The sequence below is a fragment of the Odocoileus virginianus genome, chromosome 6 (genome assembly GCF_023699985.2).
Source record: "Odocoileus virginianus isolate 20LAN1187 ecotype Illinois chromosome 6, Ovbor_1.2, whole genome shotgun sequence".
NCBI classification, from domain to species: domain Eukaryota; kingdom Metazoa; phylum Chordata; class Mammalia; order Artiodactyla; family Cervidae; genus Odocoileus; species Odocoileus virginianus.
In genome coordinates this window covers 72838731-72858806 of record NC_069679.1, presented here as the reverse complement: position 1 = coordinate 72858806, position 20076 = coordinate 72838731, and the positions used below count along the sequence as shown (strand labels likewise).

The 20076-nt window shown below is 45.9% G+C and overlaps 3 protein-coding genes and 1 non-coding gene across 5 annotated transcripts in view; 3 read left to right on the top strand and 1 right to left on the bottom strand.

Moving 5' to 3' along the window:
- Positions 1–4054, top strand: part of LTBP2 (latent transforming growth factor beta binding protein 2) — a 103179-nt gene extending 99125 nt beyond the window's left edge. Inside the window, 3 exon segments of the mRNA XM_020906898.2 lie at positions 286–654; positions 2125–2274; positions 2718–4054. Of these exon segments, the coding sequence (XP_020762557.2) occupies positions 286–654; positions 2125–2274; positions 2718–2863 (665 nt within the window). The 3' untranslated portion in view covers positions 2864–4054.
- Positions 4055–4869: 815 nt separating this feature from the next.
- Positions 4870–10302, bottom strand: ISCA2 (iron-sulfur cluster assembly 2). 2 transcript variants are annotated; one of them, XM_020906899.2, is made up of 4 exons: positions 10194–10302; positions 9741–9843; positions 9494–9609; positions 4870–9057 (listed from the first exon to the last, which is right to left on the bottom strand). In XM_020906899.2, exons 1-4 carry the CDS (start codon positions 10256–10258, stop codon positions 8883–8885), a joined length of 459 nt encoding a protein of 152 aa, XP_020762558.1. In that variant the 5' UTR covers positions 10259–10302; the 3' UTR covers positions 4870–8882. The 2 variants fall into 2 exon arrangements, with proteins under 2 accessions (XP_020762558.1, XP_070325730.1); XM_070469629.1 differs by having other exon boundaries at positions 9741–9846; positions 10194–10301.
- Positions 10303–10540: 238 nt separating this feature from the next.
- On the top strand, positions 10541–19657 carry NPC2 (NPC intracellular cholesterol transporter 2). The gene is made up of 4 exons (XM_020906901.2): positions 10541–10806; positions 14383–14490; positions 16057–16229; positions 18794–19657. Exons 1-4 carry the CDS (start codon positions 10725–10727, stop codon positions 18878–18880), a joined length of 450 nt encoding a protein of 149 aa, XP_020762560.2. The 5' UTR covers positions 10541–10724; the 3' UTR covers positions 18881–19657.
- LOC139035809 (U2 spliceosomal RNA) lies at positions 17920–18110 on the top strand. The gene has a single exon (XR_011488518.1). It is a non-coding gene; the product is annotated as a U2 spliceosomal RNA (small nuclear RNA).
- Positions 19658–20076: the final 419 nt, after the last annotated feature.

The window sequence follows — 20076 nt, the reverse complement described above, 5'->3', positions numbered from 1 at the left end:
GGACGGCGGCAGAGCTGGGCCCCCCGGGGTAGGGCGTGTCCTCACCTCGGAAAGGGTGGGGGTGACTCAGAAAGGAGGAGGGCAAGGCCTGGGCCTGTCTCCCCTCCCTGTTGTTTGGGGATGGATGCTGTGGGGCAGGGCGGGGTTGGGGGAGAGGAACACCGCCAGGAACTCGAGGTGGTGGTCCCAGCACCTCCCTCTCTCCTTGAGTCGGGAGACAGCACCCCGGGCCTCAGCTCTCAGGAGCCCAGGCCCAGCTTCCTCTCTCCCCACTGCTCCCGACAGAGGTCTACGCTCAGCTCTGCAACGTGGCCCGGATAGAAGCCGAGCGGGAGGCCGGGATCCACTTCCGTCCCGGCTATGAGTACGGCCCCGGGCCCGATGACCTGCACTACAGCCTCTACGGCCCAGACGGGGTCCCCTTCTACAACTACCTGGGCCCCGAGGATGCCATCCCCGAGCCACTCTTCCCCAGCACGGCCGGCCGCCCGGGGGACCACATACCACTCCCTGAACCTCCCCTGCAGCCCTCAGAACTCCAGCCCCACTACGTGGCCAGCCACCCAGGTCTGTGTTGCTGCAAAAACGGGGAAGAGGTGGGCTCTGAAGCTGTTTCACTTCCATCTTCTCCATCTGCTCATCACTGTCAGCAGGGTGAGGACAGGAAAGGGAAAAATCCACCCAGCCCTCTCACGGGTCACCCAAGGGACAGGCACTAACAACTCCCTCTGATGGACTAACTAACACAGGGGACACAAAAACGTACAGGTCGTCATCCCAACCTTAAAAGCTGCTTGTGGGAGCGAGGGAGCCAGCAGCAGAGCGAGGGAGCCAGCAGCACATTCCTCCCATGCCACTTATAGTCTGCAGAACACCCTGCTCTACAGGTTCAAACCTGTGACTCGAAGTGGGAATTGTTGTTGTTCAGTCGCTAAGTCATCTCTGACTCTTTGTCACCCCATGGACTGCACCACGTCAGGCTTCCCTGTCCTTCACTATCTCCCTGAGTTTGTTCAAACTCATGTCCATTGAGTTGGTGATGCCATCCAACCATCTCATCCTCTGTCGTCCCCTTCTCCTCCTGTCTTCAATCTTTTCCCAGCATCAGGGTCTTTTTCCAGTGAGTCAAGCTCTTCGTATCAGGTGGCCAAAGTATTGGAACTTGAGCTTCAGCATCAGTTCTTCCAATGAATATTCAGGATTGATTTCCTTTAGGATGGACTGGTTTGACCTCCTTGCAGTCCAAGGGACTCTCAAGAGTCTTCTCCAACACCACAGTTTGAAATGGAAATTAAGGATTTCTAACCCCTTTAAGGGGGAACTTCCCTGGTGGCTCAGACGGTAAAGCGTCTACCCGCAATGTGGGAGACCTGGGTTCAATCCCTGGGTCAGGAAGATCCCCTGGAGAAGGAAGTGGCAACCCCCTCCAGTACTCTTGCCTGGAAAATCCCATGAATGGAGGAGCCTGGTAGGCTACAGTCCGTGGGGTCGCAAAGAGTCGGACACGAGTGAACGACTTCACTTCACCCCTTTAAAGGCCCACTGTGGTGACTTGGTTCGTAAGTGGCAATGACCCCAGCTCTCAGGACTTGGATTCTAATAAGGAAGTCAGGCTTGCCATGGGCACAGCCAGTGTATCAGACTGATCAAAACTACACTGAGGTTAGGAGGAGGGTCTTTTCCAGGGGAGGGGAGTTAGAGAAAGAAGAGGGTTAGGCAGACCTGGGAGCAGCTTTGCTTTATGATGAGTGAGGGTTGTCCCTTTTGCTACCAATCCTGTCCACCCCCAAAAAGGTATGTGAAGATTTTAACATGCCACCAACCACAACAAAATCAAAACTGTACAGAGATACCAAAGTGCTCGGGAGCCCTGGTGTTGTGAAAGCAGTGAGTCCCCACCTCCCCAGAGCCTCATTTAAAGCAAGCACATTTCCCCATCTAAAAATGACACATACTTATTTTTTAGGGGTATTGCCTTTTGTTTCACCGTCTATCTGTGACAGTGTTATAACCCTCCCCACCCTGACCCCAGGAGTTCATTGGGCTCCTCTGAGCAGAGGGCAAGGGCCCCAGGGTGGGGTACGAGACCTCAGCCCCCCTGGCTGTCTGACTCCCTCCTCCCAGAGCACCAGGCCGGCTTCGAAGGGCTCCAGGCCGAGGAGTGTGGCATCCTGAACGGCTGTGAGAACGGCCGCTGCGTGCGCGTGCGCGAGGGCTACACCTGTGACTGCTTCGAGGGCTTCCAGCTGGACACGGCCCACATGGCCTGTGTGGGTAGGTCTGGAATCAAGAGTGCAGATGCCCGGGGGGCAGGATGGCCCTGCTGGCTCCATGTGGAATAGTTATACTGGCCCACTGCTCACTTAGGGACGCCTGACTTCGCCTAGGTGGCAGTCCCACTGCTGCCCGCTAGCGGGCCTGCCAGGCACCAGGCCAGGTGGTGAGAGCTCCGAAGGTCTATCACTGTGATTAGACAGCCCTTTCCATGGAGGTTCCTAGGCAGAAGAAAGGCAGGGGCAAGACAGCACGGTCACAGTGTGGGCTCAAGACGACTGGCTTTGTGTCCGCGAGTCGCTTCCTTCGGGGCATCCTTTGCTGCCCCACGGACGATTCCGCTGCAGGGCACGGACTCGGGGCTTGCTGACCGGAGGGGCACCGGGGCAGCAGGCCAGAGGCACGTGGGCTCCCTACAGCTCTCTCCTCCCTCTCCCCCTTAGATGTGAATGAGTGTGATGACCTGAACGGGCCTGCCGCGCTCTGTGTCCATGGGCACTGCGAGAACACGGAGGGCTCCTACCGCTGCCACTGCCTCCCGGGTTACGTGGCTGAGGCAGGTCCTCCACACTGCACTGCCAAGGAGTAGCAGAGCCGGGTCGAGTGTGGGCAGTTACCTGGAAATGGGCCCTGGCCACAGGCGGGGCCTTGAGGAAGTTTTCCTAGCTGGGGAGATGCCGTGAAGACACCGGCCAGAGGCCCTGCGGCCCAGCTCCCAGCCAGCCTCGCCTGCTTTTCATCTCCCCCAGCTTCGGCTCTTGCTGTCTGAGCTTCTGTCACGGCCTCCACCCGGCCATGCCCTTGCTTGGCTCAAACACCACCAAGTGCTTTAATGCTTCAACCACTGGCCACGAAGCCCAGCCTGCCATCTGTCCTGGCCTTGCCATGGGATGCTGATCAAAGGACGGCCCTCAACCCCAGCCCCTCAAGCTGTGCAAACGTGCAAGGTCCTTTGGCCTCACACTGCACATACCCTTTCTCCAGACACGATCCACGTATCATCCTGACGCTCCTACACCTGGATCGGAGGCCGCATCTGCCCTGTAATGGCCCTTCAGAACCTGTCCAGTGAAAAAGGATGGGGCGGGGCGCGGGGGAGGAGTTTGGGGAGTGATCGGCACCACTCAGCCTGTCTGGTATGGGCCAAATTTAGCCACGTCTCCACCCTGTTGCCAATTATGTGGCCCTGGAGGGGGGCAGAAGATGCCCTCATCTCAGAGAAGCAAGACTGATACTAGCTTGCTAGTAAGAGACGCACATGAAGGGGAGTAAGGAGCCTGAGAGAGCGGCAATAGGACAATATTAAAAAAAAAAAAAAATACGGGGAGTTGATGAGAAAGGGGGCACCATGCTTTACACAGATCTAAGGAAAATAATCAGTAGCTTCAGGTAATAACCATTCAGTCTACCCAGCGATAGCTCCTGTGCACCACAGCAAGGGCTGCCCCGAGACTGGGTGCCTCTCTCCGAGACCTCCATTAAATCCATACTGCTTCTTACAGGACACAAGTCTCTCCTGGGCTCTCCTTTTGTGGACACCAGTTGGATGTGCTAAAAATAAAGAAGTCTATTTTCTAGCTTCTGAAATACAGTGTAATCCTGTTAAGGAGAAGCCAGGTCCCTGTGTTGTTTCCTCTCTACTCAGAGGCGTCTGCCCTCTTTCCCCTTCCTACAATGGCTGGCTGGCATCCCACTGAGTTTACAAGTAGAGACTCACTCCAGCCTGGGCTAGCTGGGAGTTTAGAACCACGGTGGAATAAAGAAATGTACATTTCTGGGATATTCTGGTTTTGTTTTTATTTCATATTAAACCAAATTTCAAATTAAACCAAATTAAACGTTGACTGAGTCTGAACGTTAGAGATGAGACTGTGCTTACCCCCTCACCAGCTCTGCCAACATGACTGGGTTTCAACAGAAGTTTCTTTCCCCTTCTAAGTCAAGGCAAGATCTGACTTTGCATTTCTCTGTTGAATGGCAATGTAAATGAACAAGGCTCCGTGTGCCTGAAGATGTGGAGATGAATCCTCTTTTCTTAATTGAATCTGTCCTGTCCTATATGCTGCTCTGATTGTCAGCCATCACATGATAACTTATTGAATGCTTGCTATGTGCCAGGCCTGTGTTGAACGCTGTTCACAAATTTCATTTAATCATTCAACAATCCTACTTACTATTTTGATTCCCAATTTACAGATGGGGAACTTAGACTTACAAAGCTTAAATAATCTGCTCTAGGTCACTACACCAGTTGAGATGTTTTCAGCAGACAAAAATATATAGTTCTTAAACATATGAAAATATTCTGACCTTCATTCATAATAAAAATAAATGCAAGTGAAAACTATACGGAGACACTTTTTTAAACTATTAGATTGGTAAAAATTTAAACGTTTGTTAAAACTCTTAATTAGCAAGCATCTATGGGAAAGCAGTACACTCACACACATAGCTGACAGGAGTATATTCTGATACAACTTCTGAAGAGGATGGCAATGTCTTTCAAAATTATAAAAGCACTTACTCTTTAAATCAGTCATTCCACTTCTCGGAATTTAAATTTAACCTTCAGATATAGTCTCACCAAATGTAAAATGATGTATGTAAGGAGTTATTTATTTTAGCATTATTTGTAACAGCAAAAGGTTAGAAACAATGCATTGCCAAGGAGGCCCAAAAAGAAAAAAAATGGGGGGCGGGTGCTCTAGACGCCTGGATAAGATATCCAAAACAGATTAAGGGAAGAAAGAAGGTTGCACAGCAAAGTGAAACATATGCTGCTATTGCTATTTGTCTAAAGAGAGGAAGAAGAGAAGTGGGTATGAGCTAACCTCATCTCCGCCACTCCACCTCACACCTCACATTTCAGAGAACTCACCGTTCCTCAGTATACCCTTCGGGCACTGCATCTTCTTAACTGCTGCTCCACGGCCCTATCTCCCAAACCCCACCCTCCTGTCACCCTTCCAGGGATGTTTCAACGCTTGTACACACATTTCCTTGTGTTAGAAACACAAATATTAATAGCACACTATGCGTGCTGTTCTGCACTTTTCTGCTTTTTTCCACGCCATATGGACTTGCACATAAAGGACTGCCTCAGTCTATTTTATAACTGTATACTTCTCCATTGAATAGACAAATCATAATTTATTTAATCAGCCTATTAATGGGTGTTTCCATTCTTTCCTATCTTTTGCTATTATAAATAGTGCTACGATGAATATTCCTGTGCATATGTTATTTCACATTGTATCTATGGGGTTATATCTGTGGGGTAAATTCTTAGAAACAATGGTAGTTGATGGGAAGGGCAACAGGTGGATGCGCACAGGACTGGGAGACTCTTCACTGTATCCCCATTTGTGTCTTTTCAAATTTTGTACTGTGTCTTACCTATTCAAAAATAAAATATTTTTAAATACAGCTGCTGGACATAGACTGCTTAAATATTCCCTCTCTTTATATATTTATCTAACTATGTTTTACCATTAAAGCCAGATGATAACTTTCAACACTTCTTAAATCAAATTTCCTTTAAACATCCTGGTGGCATTTCTCTGGAGAAATGGCAAACAGGGATTTAAAAAGGCAATCATAAACATCAATGCTAGATACCTAAAAAAGTGGAGAAGTTTCCTGCTTTTGAGACACACATGCAAGGCCATGTCGCAAGGGACACTTAGACCCCACCCACCGCAGGGTGTCAGTTCAGGGCCCGAGTTCAGGGGAGGGTTACCCCCTCCCAGCACTGATGATCAGTACTGCCCACTTCTCTATATGGGATGTTCCAGCCAAATTCTGGCCCTCCTCTTGTGCTTTACAATGAAAGACCAAAAGAATGGGGCGCTATTCTCAGAAGAAAGAGAAAGAAGAGTACCTTCATGGATACCTACTTTAGTAGTCCTTCCTAATCTCTTATCCCTGAACCCCCTGCAACTGGTCAACATTCCCATACAAAGAGAATAAGGGCAGGTGGGACACCTATAGTTAACAGCCAACAACACAAAGACTCACAGCATAAAACAGAGGGAGGGTCCCGTGCCTTCAGTTCTTGCACAATTGTTTGGCTACAACGGTGGGGCACGCTACCCCAGGGATCACTAGCTTATGAAGGTAAATAAAACCAATTCTGCAATAAATGGGGTCTTGATAATCTCCCCTCAAAGTAATGGGGAGGCAAAAAATCTTCCAACTGATCCTCAAAAAGTATAACATTTACTTAAATGAACTGCACAGTGAACAAAACTTGTGAAAACGTCTGCAGGCTTTTACAGCCTGCCAGGAAGAGGTCACCTGGTCAGAAAGGCCTGCGGAAAATCCTAAACCTATTTTTACCATCACTTACAGTTTATTCCAAGCCAACTACCCACTGTCCCCTTGATGTCATCATCTCCTCATGCCCTGTGTTCTTAAAATTTCTACATCACCGTCCTCCAATGGAAACTTCTTGTCACCACCTCAGGCTCCCCTATGAAGCTTTCCCAGTATGATGAAGTAAGCTGATTTCTCCCAAACCCACTTTTGCTAAACACAAAATTCAATTCTTCCATTCATAGGAGGTATTTATACATAGTCTTTGGAAGAGATCCTCTTCTTGCCTAACTGATCACTGGAACTTAATGGTTTATTGAATAATGAAAGCTATTATGTTTGTGCTAAGCTCATCATATCAATAACCCACAAAAATATCAGAGAAGAGGTTTAACACTTAAAATGTAACAAAATCTCTTCTCAAGGAGGATGAAAGGACTTAGTCTTGTGCTGAAAACCTTATTAGGCCCAGGTATTGGCAGCCACTTTCAATGGCTTAGGAAAGTTCACACACAGATGCTTCCGCACACTGCTTTCTGACTTTTTCCATGGCAATTTGCTAAGGAAAAAACCTGCTCAGGTTTCTGAGTGACCTTTTATGTCTGTATACACTGCACACACACGACAGGTTTCTTCTAAGTCCTAGGTTTTCCCATATTGAAAACGTAAGTTTCTGTCTCAGATTCTGTGTTTCTATTTTTTTAAGGATAATTCTTTTATTGAATGACCTTAATTAAGTCCAGAAAAGTTTCAATCCATTCCAGAATGCAAAATTTGCTGATATAAACTTTCAGGGTCTCAAAGAAAAGATGAGTTTAACCAGTAATCCTTACAGAATCAACTTGGTTGTGGTTTCCCCAACATTAGCATTCATTAATCATTTGTCATTGTGGTGCTTTTTATCTTTCCCTTTAGTTGTCTGTTGCCATGCAGTTCTGGCTGCCCCAACACTGTCACATACATACTATGGTTGTTTCTAGCTCCTTAGCCTATTTAAGTACTATACCCAAACAAGTACTTTAAAATTCATTGGAATTTGTGGCTAAAAAGCTCTTCTTTCAGAGACTTTAAAGTAAGGTTACCAAATTTAACAAATAAAAATACAGGATACCCAATTAAATCTGAGTTTCAGATAAACAACAAATAATTTTTAGTATTCACAGAGACACACTTATATTAAAAATTATTTGCTGTTTGTCTAAAATTCAAATTTAAATGGGCACCCTGCATTTTATAGCTCAAACTGGAAAAAAAAAAAATAACCCCAAGTATTTATTATCTATATCAACAAAGGGACAACTTCCAGCTATGCAATGAGACCAGAAACATTTTACACCATAAGATAAATAAAGCAACGTATTCTAAAAAGATTCAGTCACTAAATTAGCAACGAATCTCAAAATGTGTGAATATGGAGTATGGAGCTTATTTTCAAACTTACGATTCAAGTATCAGTGAGGTTTAGGTCCAAGTTTTTCTGGGTGACGGGTTATCGGTTTTGTGAATCTAACACATTCCTAAGTATGAGAAGAAAATGTATCTGCTGTAACAAATGGGAAGTGAAGAACGGGCTGCATAGAAAATAATGGTAAGCAAACTAGCACATTAAGGAAGAGTGAGATGAAAAAGATAACATTTCAAACAAGAAGGCCCTACTGTATAGCACAGGGGAACTATATTCAATACCCTATGATAAACCATAATGGGAGAGAAAATAAAAAGGAAAGTATACATGTATATAACTCTGTCACTTCGTTGTACAGCAGAGATTGGCACAATACTGCAAATCAACTATACTTAATAAAAGTAAGTAAATAAATAAATAAATAGCAAAACAAAAAGATAACATTTCACTTGGCTGTCTCATCCTTTCTGGTCTAGTAACACAGTATTCAAGCTATGCAATCTGTGATTCTGATCCACAACACAAGTAAATAAGGACTTTCTTTAAAATGAATGTTTTACACATAGCTATACACACTTTTACAAGTAGCTCTGAAGGCCAGAGAAGTAACTCCTGGAACCTTGGAGGCTCTACAGATGATACTGGTTTCAACCAGTTACTAAATCTTAGGTAACAGCATCCACAGGCTTGGCCTTACAACTGTGTAGGAGAAATTAAATCAAGAGTAAAATTTTCACATTCTGAAAATAGTGGTGAAACAACATCCTGAATTAAGGGAAAATAAAATTGAGAGAGTGTCATGATGGGAAGAAAACTTCTAGAATTGTTCTAATCCCAGGTTCCTCAAATCAGTCAGATGATAGCAATCTCTGGGTCACTTGTCATCACATCAAAGTTTGACAGAGAAGGATGATCCACAGGAGCAACCTTGCTGCGCTTGAGGATTGTTCAACACTTGAAATGAGCTTCGGATCAGTTCTTGGCTGAAGTCCACATGGGCCCCTTTGACGAAGGCCAAGCTATCAGAGTCAACCACCACTCTTGCCCCACCCTTTTCAAACACCCTGAAAAGAGGGGAGGAAGGCATTAATGAACATCATAAACACCAGAAACATAACACCCTCTGAGCCCAGAGATGCCCATCCTGTTTTCTAAAATACACAGGAGGCTTCCCTTAGGACCTCTAACATGTGCTGATTTTCTTTGAGGCAAAAAGATTCAATGGAAAGAATACTGGGAAGTGTTTAGAAATTTAGGCCTGGAAACTTTCAACTCCAGCCTGACTACCAATGACCCTATGGACTCAGGCCAATTTTCCTCCTATGACTGAGTTATTTTGAATCAAGGCAACAAATCTTCATTGCATCCCCACTGTGTGAGAAGGGTGCTGTGATACTATCCTTAGCAAAAGTTTTAAATGTGGAATAAAAGTGCACCTTAAATTGGAGACACTTTTATCCCTCCTGCACATTCTCGGAGGACCCACCCCTTTCTCCTTGCCTGTCGTCGGGGTTGATAACTGTATCCAGTGAAAATTTGTACTGGAATCCGGAGCATCCACCTCCCTCCACCTCCAGCCTGAGGAATTCAGACCCTTCGGTGATTTCCAGAAGCCTCTGAAATGCAGGAAGGAGGGTCAAGAATGCCAGGCAAGGAGAGAAAGAAGGGTGGGCCAAAAGGGAAGTCCCCCCCAACCTCCCACTCCCGGTTCTCGCCCGCCACCCCTGCCCCGCGACCGGCCTCTCACCTGGACGCAGCTGTCGGTGAGATGGATCTGCCCTTCGCCAGCTTCTGGGCTAGAGGACGACACTTCCCGAAGCGCCCGGGGTCCGCGGGAGGCCGCGAGGAGCCTGCTGCGCAAAGGAGGAGGGTGAGCCTGGGAGCAGAACACCTAGAGCCCTCCACCTGGACAGCCCCACGCCAAACCTGAAGTCCCCCTGCCTGAGGAGCCCCACGCCAAACCTGAAGTTCCCCCCCCCCACCCCCCCGCCGCCTGGACAGCCCCACGCCAAACCTGTAGTCCTCCAGCCTGGACAGCCTCACCCCCAAACAAGAAGTCCCTCCACCTCTACAGCCTCAACCCCAAACCTGAAGTCCCTCTACCTGGACAGCCTCACACCAAACCTTCACCTCCCCCGCGAGCCTTAGTTCCGCTTGAGTCCTGGAGGCGCTAACCAGGTGCTTTTCTAGGCTTGGTTACCTGCTCCCATGCCAGGGAGTCACAACTCTCAGGGCCACAGCTGTTAGCCCTCGGACGGCCGCCATTTTCTTCCGAAAGCTCCGCCCCCTCACATTTCCCCAATCGCCTTCTGCGCCTGGGCTTCGGGAGGCGGGATCCACGGAAACCCCGCCCCTAAGCACATCTATTGGGAGATGAGGAAGGAGAAGGGATTTGATTGGCTAGAAATGCTCCCATTGCGGAAGCGGGGACGCACCCACAAAACCCAGGCGGAGCGTTGGCGAGAGGAGGCGCGCCGGATGAAGATGGATCCCGCTTGCTCCGCGGCGGAGCGGAGCGGATGGGCGGAGTTTGCAAGAGTCCCGGACCTCTTGTCTGGCTCCGAGGACCCGAGGGCGGGGCGCGGGCAGGCCTCGGCCCGGCCTCGGCCCCGCTGGCCAGTGACCGGTCGCCTGACTGGGCTCCTCCCCCGGCCCGGCCCATCCCTGAAGACTTTATCTTGTGACCGAGACAGCTGGTTCTCCCTTCCTTGAGCTTGGAGCCTTAGCAGTGATGCGTTTCTTGGCCCTCGCGTTCCTGTTCCTGGCACTCAGTGCCTCCGCCCTGGCCGAGCCGGTGAAATTCAAGGACTGCGGTGAGCCCCGGGGCCAGTCCGAAGTTCCCGCGCCCTCTGCGGGAGCCCCTGACAGAATGATGCTAAGAGTGCTGGGCTGGGTTTGGCGGGTCCTGCGAGCAGCCAGGCTCAGCCTCGGACCCTTCGTGGAATGGGCTGGAGTCGGTTGGGGTAGGGGACAAGGTGCTCGCCTGGATAAAACCCGACCTCTCACAACTTTATCTCATGAACCCATGTTTGGGTCCCAGCACATTTCTGGAGGTGGGCTTTTTGCTGAAGTTTCCTAAAGTTTGTAGGGCAAACAGCAGAAGGTTCACGTGCCGCTTGGGGCGTCAGGGGTGCGATGCAAAACTTCTCTTTATTTCTGCCTTGTGTCTTGGGTGCCCGCTCCCTCCCCCCACCTTTTGCTTTTCTTTTACATTTCCCTTTTGATGACGCGTCTGAAGTCAATTCTCCTTTCATGAGCTATTCCTTTAGGGCTTCCTTTGGGGCTATGGCACTTTTAATTCTTTCCAGTTTTCTCCTCCTATTTATAAAACTCTTGTTCTGGTCGCAGCTTGTGATGCATAACCCTCTCTTGCAGCTGTGGTTGGAATCTTTGATGAGAAATACAACGGGGTAGAAACTGTGAGTTCCTTCAGTCAAATCTATCCAAATTAAATGTTTGAGCAGAGCTTTTCTGAAGTGGAGAAGTGTAATGATAAGTGAAAGAGAAATGAAACTGACTTTATAAAATTTGTGAGCTGGAAGAAAACTTGGAGATCCTATAATCAATCATGGGCATTCCAAGTGGCAGTAGTGGTAAATAACTCACTTGCCAATGCAGGAGATGCAAGAGAGGAGGTTTGATCCCTGAGTCTGGAAGATCCCCTGGAGGAGGAAATGGCAACCACTTCCAATATTCTTGCATGGGAAATCCCATGGACAGAGAAGCCTCACGGGCTACAGTCCATGAGGCCGCAAAGAGTTAGACATGACTGAGCACACACACACTCATATAGACAGTCATTGAATTTCAGAGAGGTTAAGTAACTCACCCAATTACACGGCGTAATGACAACCAGAATAAATGTGCTTCTTTACATCCAGTGCCCAGATAATAGTAACTGCCCAATAAATATTTGTTGGAAAAGTAAATGAGGGAATAAATACTCTTTCCACTATATTTCCAAAATTCATGTTGAGGCAAGAGCAGAATTGGGGGCTAGGGCTAGGAATGATCAAGGAATAAAAATTGCTGGCCTATTAATGCTTAACAAATGCTGTTCCACTACGAGACTGGCATTTGAAAGATGTTATTATCACCTCATATTACTGCCTTTCCTTCCACTAAACTTAGTGGCCAACTTTGGATAAAGACACTATGTTAACTTAATCAACTCATTCAACTCTTGCAGTCTGAAACCAGCACATATAGAAACTTGCCCAAGTTCTTACAGCTAGTAAGCAGTAGGAAACTAGTGGGTGTTTGTGAGTCACTTTGGGTTTCAACAGTAGCATTAACATTAAAAAAAAGAAAAACCTAAGGAAACTGAATCCTGAGATTGGTCTGCTCCTGTGAAAAAACCAGGTGGACACCTATGGCAAGAACTTCTTAAAGAAAGGAGAGTTTCACTGACAGACTTTCGATTTACTTTTGAATTGGGAAATACAATGTAAAAACTTCAGTGCCCACATCAAAAGGTTTTTTGAGTCCCACTCTGCCTCCTTTCTCCTAAAGTGGTATTTCCTCTAGTCAGAGATGGGGCTGAGCAAACTAGTTTTGCAATTTTTGAGGGTTAGGCCTGAGAAATTTGCTCTGTTGACACTGGAAGTCCGAGAACCTCTTATCAACAAAAAGAGGGAAAAAAAAGCAAAACTGAATGAAGTAGCTAAGTACTACCCTCTAGATCAGTAGAGGGTACCGAGGATACTTAGTACCTCCTAGATCATGTGAGCCTGCCTTGATAGAAACTAGAAGTTGAAAGCTTCAGCATAAGCACTGGTTTTTTAATAAGTTGTTGATTAAGGTTCCTGATTTTTTTTTTTTTCTGGTCCTAAAAGATAGGACAGAGTGGAAGAGAGTCCTTAGAGAAAAGAATCTTGTATTTATGTTTTGAGGACTTTGCCAGGATGGAGAAGCAAGTTGGGATAGGGGACAGCAAAGTATACAGAACTAGCTGGAGCAGTGTTAGTCAAAACAAGGAAACTGTTTCACCCAAGATAATGTGCTCTCAACCTGCCATTTTCTTTGTCTTCATACACTGTACTTTTGAGACAGTCCGTTCTATTGTCTAGATCCAGGATTTCTACCCACAAAGTAAATTTGAGATGAGAGGCTCACCTTTTGTGTCAAAGGGGAACTTGCTAACCCACCCAGGAGCAGCTGCTCTAGATTAAATTCATGGACTAAATCCCAGTATGGTGGTGATGGGGTGTGTGTGTGTGTGTTCACTCTCAGTTGTGTCCAACTCTGTGACCCCATGAGCTGTAGCCCACCAGGCTCCTCTGTTCATTGGATTTTCCAGGCAAGAAGACTGGAGTAGGTTGCCATTTCCTCCTTCAGGCTATCTTCCTGACCCAGGGATGAAACGCATGTCTCTTGTGTCTCCTGCCTTGGCAGGTGGATTCTTTAGAACTCGAGCCACCTGGGAATTGCCCCAGTATAATGATAGTAATGGTGAATACCTGTATAGCAGTACTATGTTCTAAGCACTTATTAAGAGTTATAATGTATTAGCTCACCTACCCTCTGAGGTAGGTACTGTTTTTAGCCCCAGGGAGGCTAAGTATCTTGCCTTAAGTTTCCACAATACTTGATGGAGCGGGTGAGATTTCACAGCCAGGTGTCGGATCCTGGAGTCTAGCTCTCAGCAATGGTGTATGAGTGGTGGAGCTTAAACTTACCCAGATTTTACTTCTGTTCTCTCCCATTCAGCCGTCTGGTTTCAGGGGCCTGGATGAAGTAAGAAGCTTCTTAAAGATTTGTGCTTAACTTTTCTTGGTCAGAGTATTTTTGTCCTTATTTAGACTGGCGGGGGGAAAAAAGGCACACTCCCTGCCTCCAACCACTTATTTTGAAGAACATGGGTTCCAGAGTAGAGTGTACCTCTCTGCTCTGGGTATCTCAAATGTGTGCTTGAAACTGTTCTCATTGGTAGCAGTATTCAAAGCTCAGAGACCATGAGTTGGATAGCCACCAGGGCAGGATTGAAAGACCAGGGGTGGGTGGGGGTGGGAAGGACAGTTAAGAGAGTAGCCAGTCTCAAGATTACAACTGGAAACAGTAGCCTTAGGCCCCAAGTGGAAAGAGTAGCTATGTGACTTGAGTCATCACTTAAGCTGTGTGTGTCACTTTCAGATCCTGTGTCAGGATGGATGGAGGAGTGGGGATGGTTGTCCCTGGTGGAGCCCTCCCAGCCTGTAGAGTAGGGGAGCTGGCTGTGTATACGCGATCATTTCCTTAATTCCCCTCCACCTGTCAAATATGAGCAGTTTCTCACCACCCTGCTGGTCCCAGTGGTCTCATTGGGAAGACAGAGCACCGTCCCATGAGGTAGGAGACAGCCGAGGTGATTTCTTTTCCCTCCATCCAAACAAATTGTTCTTCTTTTGCAGGTTCTGGGGTCGGAGTTATAAAGGAAGTGAATGTAAGCCCATGTCCCACCCAGCCCTGCAAACTGCACAAAGGACAGTCTTACAGTGTCAATGTTACATTCACCAGTAGTAAGTAAAAGTGTTTTTTACCTTCAAATTCATCTTAAAATGTGACATCAATCTAAGAATTGGAGTGAGCATGGGAATGTGAGGAGGAGGGAATTGCAGTCAGGAATTCCGTGACCTCCCTCTCAGTGGACAAAGCTAGGATTCACCATGCTTTTACACATGCTTCTCATACTGGGTCCCCCATGCCTGTTTCTTGGAGTCCGTAGTTGCCAGACTCCCTTTAAGCAAAGGGGATTTCCATGTGTTCACAGGTCAGAGAAGACAGCTTGTCTTATTGTGGTCCATATTACACAGCAGATTTCATGGGGATGTCAACTCTTTAGCTACAGACTGCAGAGTGTTAGTGCCAACCTCAACTTTGTAGACCTTAGAACTCTTCCAAAATGTTACTTCAAGCAATATATCTTCCAATTATTAAGTCTTATTCTGCCTGAAAATATAGGAGCAATTAATATTTAGCCTCTATAAGGTTTGGGAACTTACTCTTGACCCAAGAAACAACCAAGAAGTCCAAGCTTTCTTCTTCAACTTGAAGAGATGTTACTGGAACTTGTTTATTTCGTATTTATTCATCTCCTTCAGTTTCCCAGGAATCTGAACAAATGTAAAATCTCTGCTTCTAAAAAGGGCAACTGCCCTGAATCTTCCCCTCATTTTCTATCCTATGGAACTAGACAGACTAATAAAAAAAAATCTCAGAGTTCCTATCATCTCTTGTTCATAAGCCCAAAGACAGCTCTAAGTCCTAGAGTTGTTATCTCTCTTGGGTAAATACCCCATCCCCTCTATTGTTCTAAACCAGAAATGTATCTTCTCAACAAAAGTAATTCCCAGCTGGGAGACAGAAACAGAGCCAATACTCTGGATCTCCAGAAGAATCTAATAGCTCATAACTCCAGTTGCTCTAATTTTATTATGTTTATTCCTCCTGCCTTTTGATTTGGAGGGTAAAGGTGAGCAAGAAATGTACCTTTCTCTTACCCAGTTTCTAAAGAGTTACTGCTTTCACTCCTGTTACAGGCCATGGCATTTCTGTGGAGACTTCTAGTCCCTCTTTCTGTATTGTCTCTCTACTTTATTCTTAATTTTTATTGGAATCCTTAGGACAGGGTATTTGAGAATTCAGAGACCACAGTCTTTAAGATGCACAATACACTTTGACAGAATCTGATGCAGATAGTAAACAGAAAGTTGACTGCCAAAAATCAGTTAGCTTGTTCCATAAGGTTATTTATCCAGGTAGCTCTGATTCTTCTAAGAAACTGAAAGGCAGTGAAAAGCAAGGTAGGGTTAAGAGCAAAGAAAACAGCCCCCACTGATTATTTTTATTTTTGTATAATTCAGGAATTTTTCAAGTTTCTGAGTGATTACTCTCTGCATAGCATTCACAGAAGTACTAAGTGTAACTGCAAAGAGAGTAGACCCTGGGAATTAAGAGGTACATACTTCGGTTTGCCATCACAGCAATGCCATTGCTTGAGACTATGTCTGAATTCTTTATTTTAAGTTTGGAAATAAGCTGTTTCCTTCACCATCTGATTCTCTTTTTTTTTTTTTCCCTCTTAGATACTCAGTCTCAAAGCAGCAAGGCTGTGGTACATGGCATTGTGATGGGCATCCCAGTTCCCTTTCCCATTCCTGAGTCTGATGGTTGTAAGTCTGGAATCACATGCCCCATCGAAAAAAATAAGACCTATAACTACGTGAACAAACTACCCGTGAAGAGTGAATACCCCTCTGTAAGTGACATTGTGGTTGAGAACACTGAGAGTCCTGTGACTAGTTTGGAAATTGGAGGAGAGGGAGCAGGAAGAAAAGACTAGAACAGGAATCCTTCATCTCTGTGAGGAAGAAGCGAATGCCTAAGGGCGAAAAGTATGGGAATCACGCGGTGCAGAGTTCTCACTGTCCCTTCGGTCTTTGTCTCTTGCCTAATGGTTGAAAAGTGAGAGTGTTAGTCGCTCAATCGTATCCAGCTCTTTCCGACCCCATGAACTGTAGCCTGCCAAACTCCTCTGTCCATGGAATTCTCCAGACAAGAGTAGTGGAGTGGGTTGCCAGTTCCTTCTCCAGGGGATCCTTCCCTCTCCAGGGCTTGAACCCATGCCTCCTGTATAGGCAGGCAGATTCTTTACCACTGAGCCAACCAGGGAAGCCCTACAAAATTTTAGCTAGGTATCAGATAGTTCAAGATTTCAAGTAGTCGTCACATTGTCACCAGAAAAGCCTGGTCTCTCCATTAATCTCTTAACAAGAGAGCAGTCATGTGTGAGGTCCATAGCAGAGTGGTGGCTTTTTCCTCTCTGCTTTCTCTCCTCCACCCACCCCCACCCTCACCTCTGACTCACACTGCTACACCTGCGTCTTCCTCTGCAGAGTATGTGAGATGGAGCCTGCTAGAATGGGCCTGTGCTAACGATTATGAATCTTGGTAAGAATGGAGGAAATAAAGGGACTACTCTTCAATGAAGAGAAAGAGCTGCATTTCTTGAAAGGAGATCGAGTCAAACCAGGAGCAATCTGGCCATTTTTTCCACAGAAACAGCCAGTAATTAAAGAACATTCTAAAAGACTCAAATTAGGGAGTCTGTGCTTACCATGCACGTGTGCTTAGTCACTAAGCTGCGTCCGACTCTTTGCGACCCCATGGACTGCAGCCCGCCAGGCTCCTCTGTCCATCAGATTCTCCAGGCAAGAGCACTGGGGTGGGCTGCCATGCCCTCCTCCAGGGGATCTTCCCAACCCAGGGATTGAACCCAGGTCTCCCGCACTGCAGGCGGACTCTTTACCATCCCAGCCACTAAGGAAGCCCCTAGGGAGTCTGTGTTTGAGAGATACCAGAGGTGCTAACGGCCAGAGACAGATTTGTAGGCTAATTTGCAGACTAGCCATGTAAACATGGGCATATTGGAGCCTCAGTAGCTTAAATCAAGTCTGGTTAGGACCCAATAGAGAGTAGGCACTTAATATATGGTAGTTATTGTTCAGTGGCGTGTCATTTGTTTTTTGTTTGTTTTTGTTCTGATGCTATGCAGGGCTTCAGTGACATTTCATTTGAAAACCAGCTCAAACTACGTTAATGTGTGCAGTAAGTGAAACAGTAGTTAATGTGTACTAGTCTTGAAAAACTTACCAAACAAGTTTCAAAGCTGGGTATCACTGTTATCCAAATGTTGCATTCTGAAGAAACATTTTGAGTACAAAAGAGAGGTTGTAACTAAAAGCAAGTAAGCTAAGGTCCACATAAGAAGGAACTGGCCGTGACTTGAGTGATATTATCGATGTTTTTGTAAATATTTACTGTTTTTCTATTTAGCTTAATTCCAACTATTTTGTACTTTAATAAAATGTTGTAAACATTGCAAAAAAAAAAAAAAAAAAAAAGAAGGAACTGGCCAAAGTGCCAGTGATCTATTAAGAATTAGAAGGATCGCTTCTCGGACTTTTGGCTAGGATCAAGTATAGTATCTGTTCTTATCAGTTTAATATCTGATACATTCTCTATCCTAGGACAATATATTAAATGAATTTTTGGAGCAGGAAGTTGGAATAGGAGCTTGCTCCATCCACTCCACGCATCGACCTGGTATTGCAGTACTTCCAGGAACAGTGCACCCCTCTCCCCCAGCCTTGGGGGAAATTTTTTTTAAAAAATGAATTAGGAGACAGCTCCTAGTGTAACCAGTCAAGGCAGAGATCTCTATGGGTATAATGTCAAAAAACGGCTTAAGGACATTAATCAAAGCTATATTGCCACAAAGGTCATTGTCCCTGAAAGTATTCATACAACCCTAAACTTCTTTGGACATCCTTTGTGCTTTGACATTTCTCTTTTCAGCTAATAAGTAAGTTTCCTGAGATCTAGGAATTGAACTATTTACTCTCTGCTCTTCATAGTTAAAGTTGGGAGAAGCTGGATCATGTTGTCAAAATGCATGTGAAATTGTTTAACTTTAAAATTCTTTGTCATGGGTGCCTTCATTTATGTATCATTGATCTAAGAGGGGAAAAAATGCTTTATAAATTGTATTTAAGAAGCTAACTAGACTAGGATGTGGTACTACTAACACTAAATCCAAGGTGTAACTTGGTTTACCCTTCTAAGCTTAAGGACACAGGCTGTGCCTGCATCCCACCCAAACAGCCTTCATGATGGCATGATTTAAGAAGAAAAGTGTGAGGAATAGCCAGTTTGTTATAATTTCTATGTAGGATTCATAGTTAAAATTCATAGTTTAACCCATTCTGGATTGAGGTGAGGTCCTAGTTTCATTTCATTCTTGATTTTTTTTTCTTTCTCCAGATAAAAGTGGTGGTACAGTGGGAACTTACAGATGACAAAGACCAACGTTTCTTCTGCTGGGAGATCCCAGTAGAGGTTGAAGCCTAGAGCTGTTCAGTGCCAATATGTCCATCTGGGGGTGAGAGAGCACGGGTGGAGGGAGGGGAGGAGAAATCAAATCTAAACTCAATCAGTGCCATAAGATGAAAGGAACTTCGAGACTACCGTTTTATGCCTCTCAACCTCCAAAAGCGTCTTAAGACCCTGTTCCTGAGAGCTTGGAACTGTCTCCCTTGAATTATCCTTTGTAAAAAGGTTGGATAAGTGAGACTTAACCAACTTTTCTTTCTGAGAGAAAGTGAGACTGCAGGGATTGATTCAGTTGTCTTCAGGTTTCAGAGGTTTTTTGTTGGTTTTGGCGGGTTTTGTTTTTGGTTTGGATTTTTTTGTCTTGTTTTGCTTTTGGAATAAGGAGGGTGTCACCAGACAGAACCTGAATGAAGCTGCTTAGGGGGCACTGGATAACTTGCCCTAGGGCTGCTGGCCCTTGCAGCAGAGGGTGGGTTCCAAACCGCATCCGTCTACTGGGATCACACCTGCAAGTTCCTTGTCTCCGTGTGCCTCGTTGAGCTCACGTGCATCCGGCCAGTGAGCCTCCTCACCACTAGCTCCAACTGTTTCTCCAGCCGTGACTTGCTGTGCGGCGGCGTCACAGAAATTTCTCTGCGGTTAGCTCATGTCTCCTTTTCTAACTTAGGTCGTTTTCATTAATTGCAGCATTTGATTAGCAGGTGTTTTGATTTTTTTTTTCTTGACAATACTAACTTGTGACCTCTTTATGCACGTCTCTTTGAATAAACAAACACTTGGCAATCTTCTTCTGCATTTGGGCTGTGGACAACTTCTTTTACCCAGTGTGTTACCCCAGATCCATGGGAGGTGAACATCCAGTCCCGTGGTCCCCGAGTACAGTAGAGACATGACTTTCAGAAACTGCTGTTTCTCCCTTTCACACAGGACTCACCTCTCTGTCTGACATAAAATGACCTTATTTGCTTCACTTTGCACAATCTTATACCACCAAGGGTGCTTGAAAGAAACAGTGAAGGCAAGCATCCCCTAGTGGAATAGCAGCATCTGCAAGGTCAAGGGAACTGAATTTGGGGTGGGAGCGGGAAGTAAGAAGTTATAAGTTGGCATAAGCATAGTAATCTTCAGGAACCTTCTGCCATGGAGAAAGTCTAGAAGCTTAAAGATGAAATGTGAAGTTGCAGCAAGTACTGGCTGAATTATTTAAATCTTGG

Excerpts from the sequence above, each read along its gene's own strand:
- NPC2 (XM_020906901.2), top strand. The coding sequence starts at position 10,725 with ATGCGTTTCTTGGCCCTCGCGTTCCTGTTCCTGGCACTCAGTGCCTCC. Across the intron at positions 10,807-14,382 it reads GGTGAAATTCAAGGACTGCG|GTTCTGGGGTCGGAGTTATA; the intron begins GTGAGCCCCGGG and ends CTTCTTTTGCAG. Across the intron at positions 14,491-16,056 it reads CAATGTTACATTCACCAGTA|ATACTCAGTCTCAAAGCAGC; the intron begins GTAAGTAAAAGT and ends TTTCCCTCTTAG.
- ISCA2 (XM_070469629.1), bottom strand. The coding sequence starts at position 10,258 with ATGGCGGCCGTCCGAGGGCTAACAGCTGTGGCCCTGAGAGTTGTGACT. Across the intron at positions 9,847-10,193 it reads ACTCCCTGGCATGGGAGCAG|CAGGCTCCTCGCGGCCTCCC; the intron begins GTAACCAAGCCT and ends TCCTTTGCGCAG. Across the intron at positions 9,610-9,740 it reads TCACCGACAGCTGCGTCCAG|AGGCTTCTGGAAATCACCGA; the intron begins GTGAGAGGCCGG and ends CCTGCATTTCAG.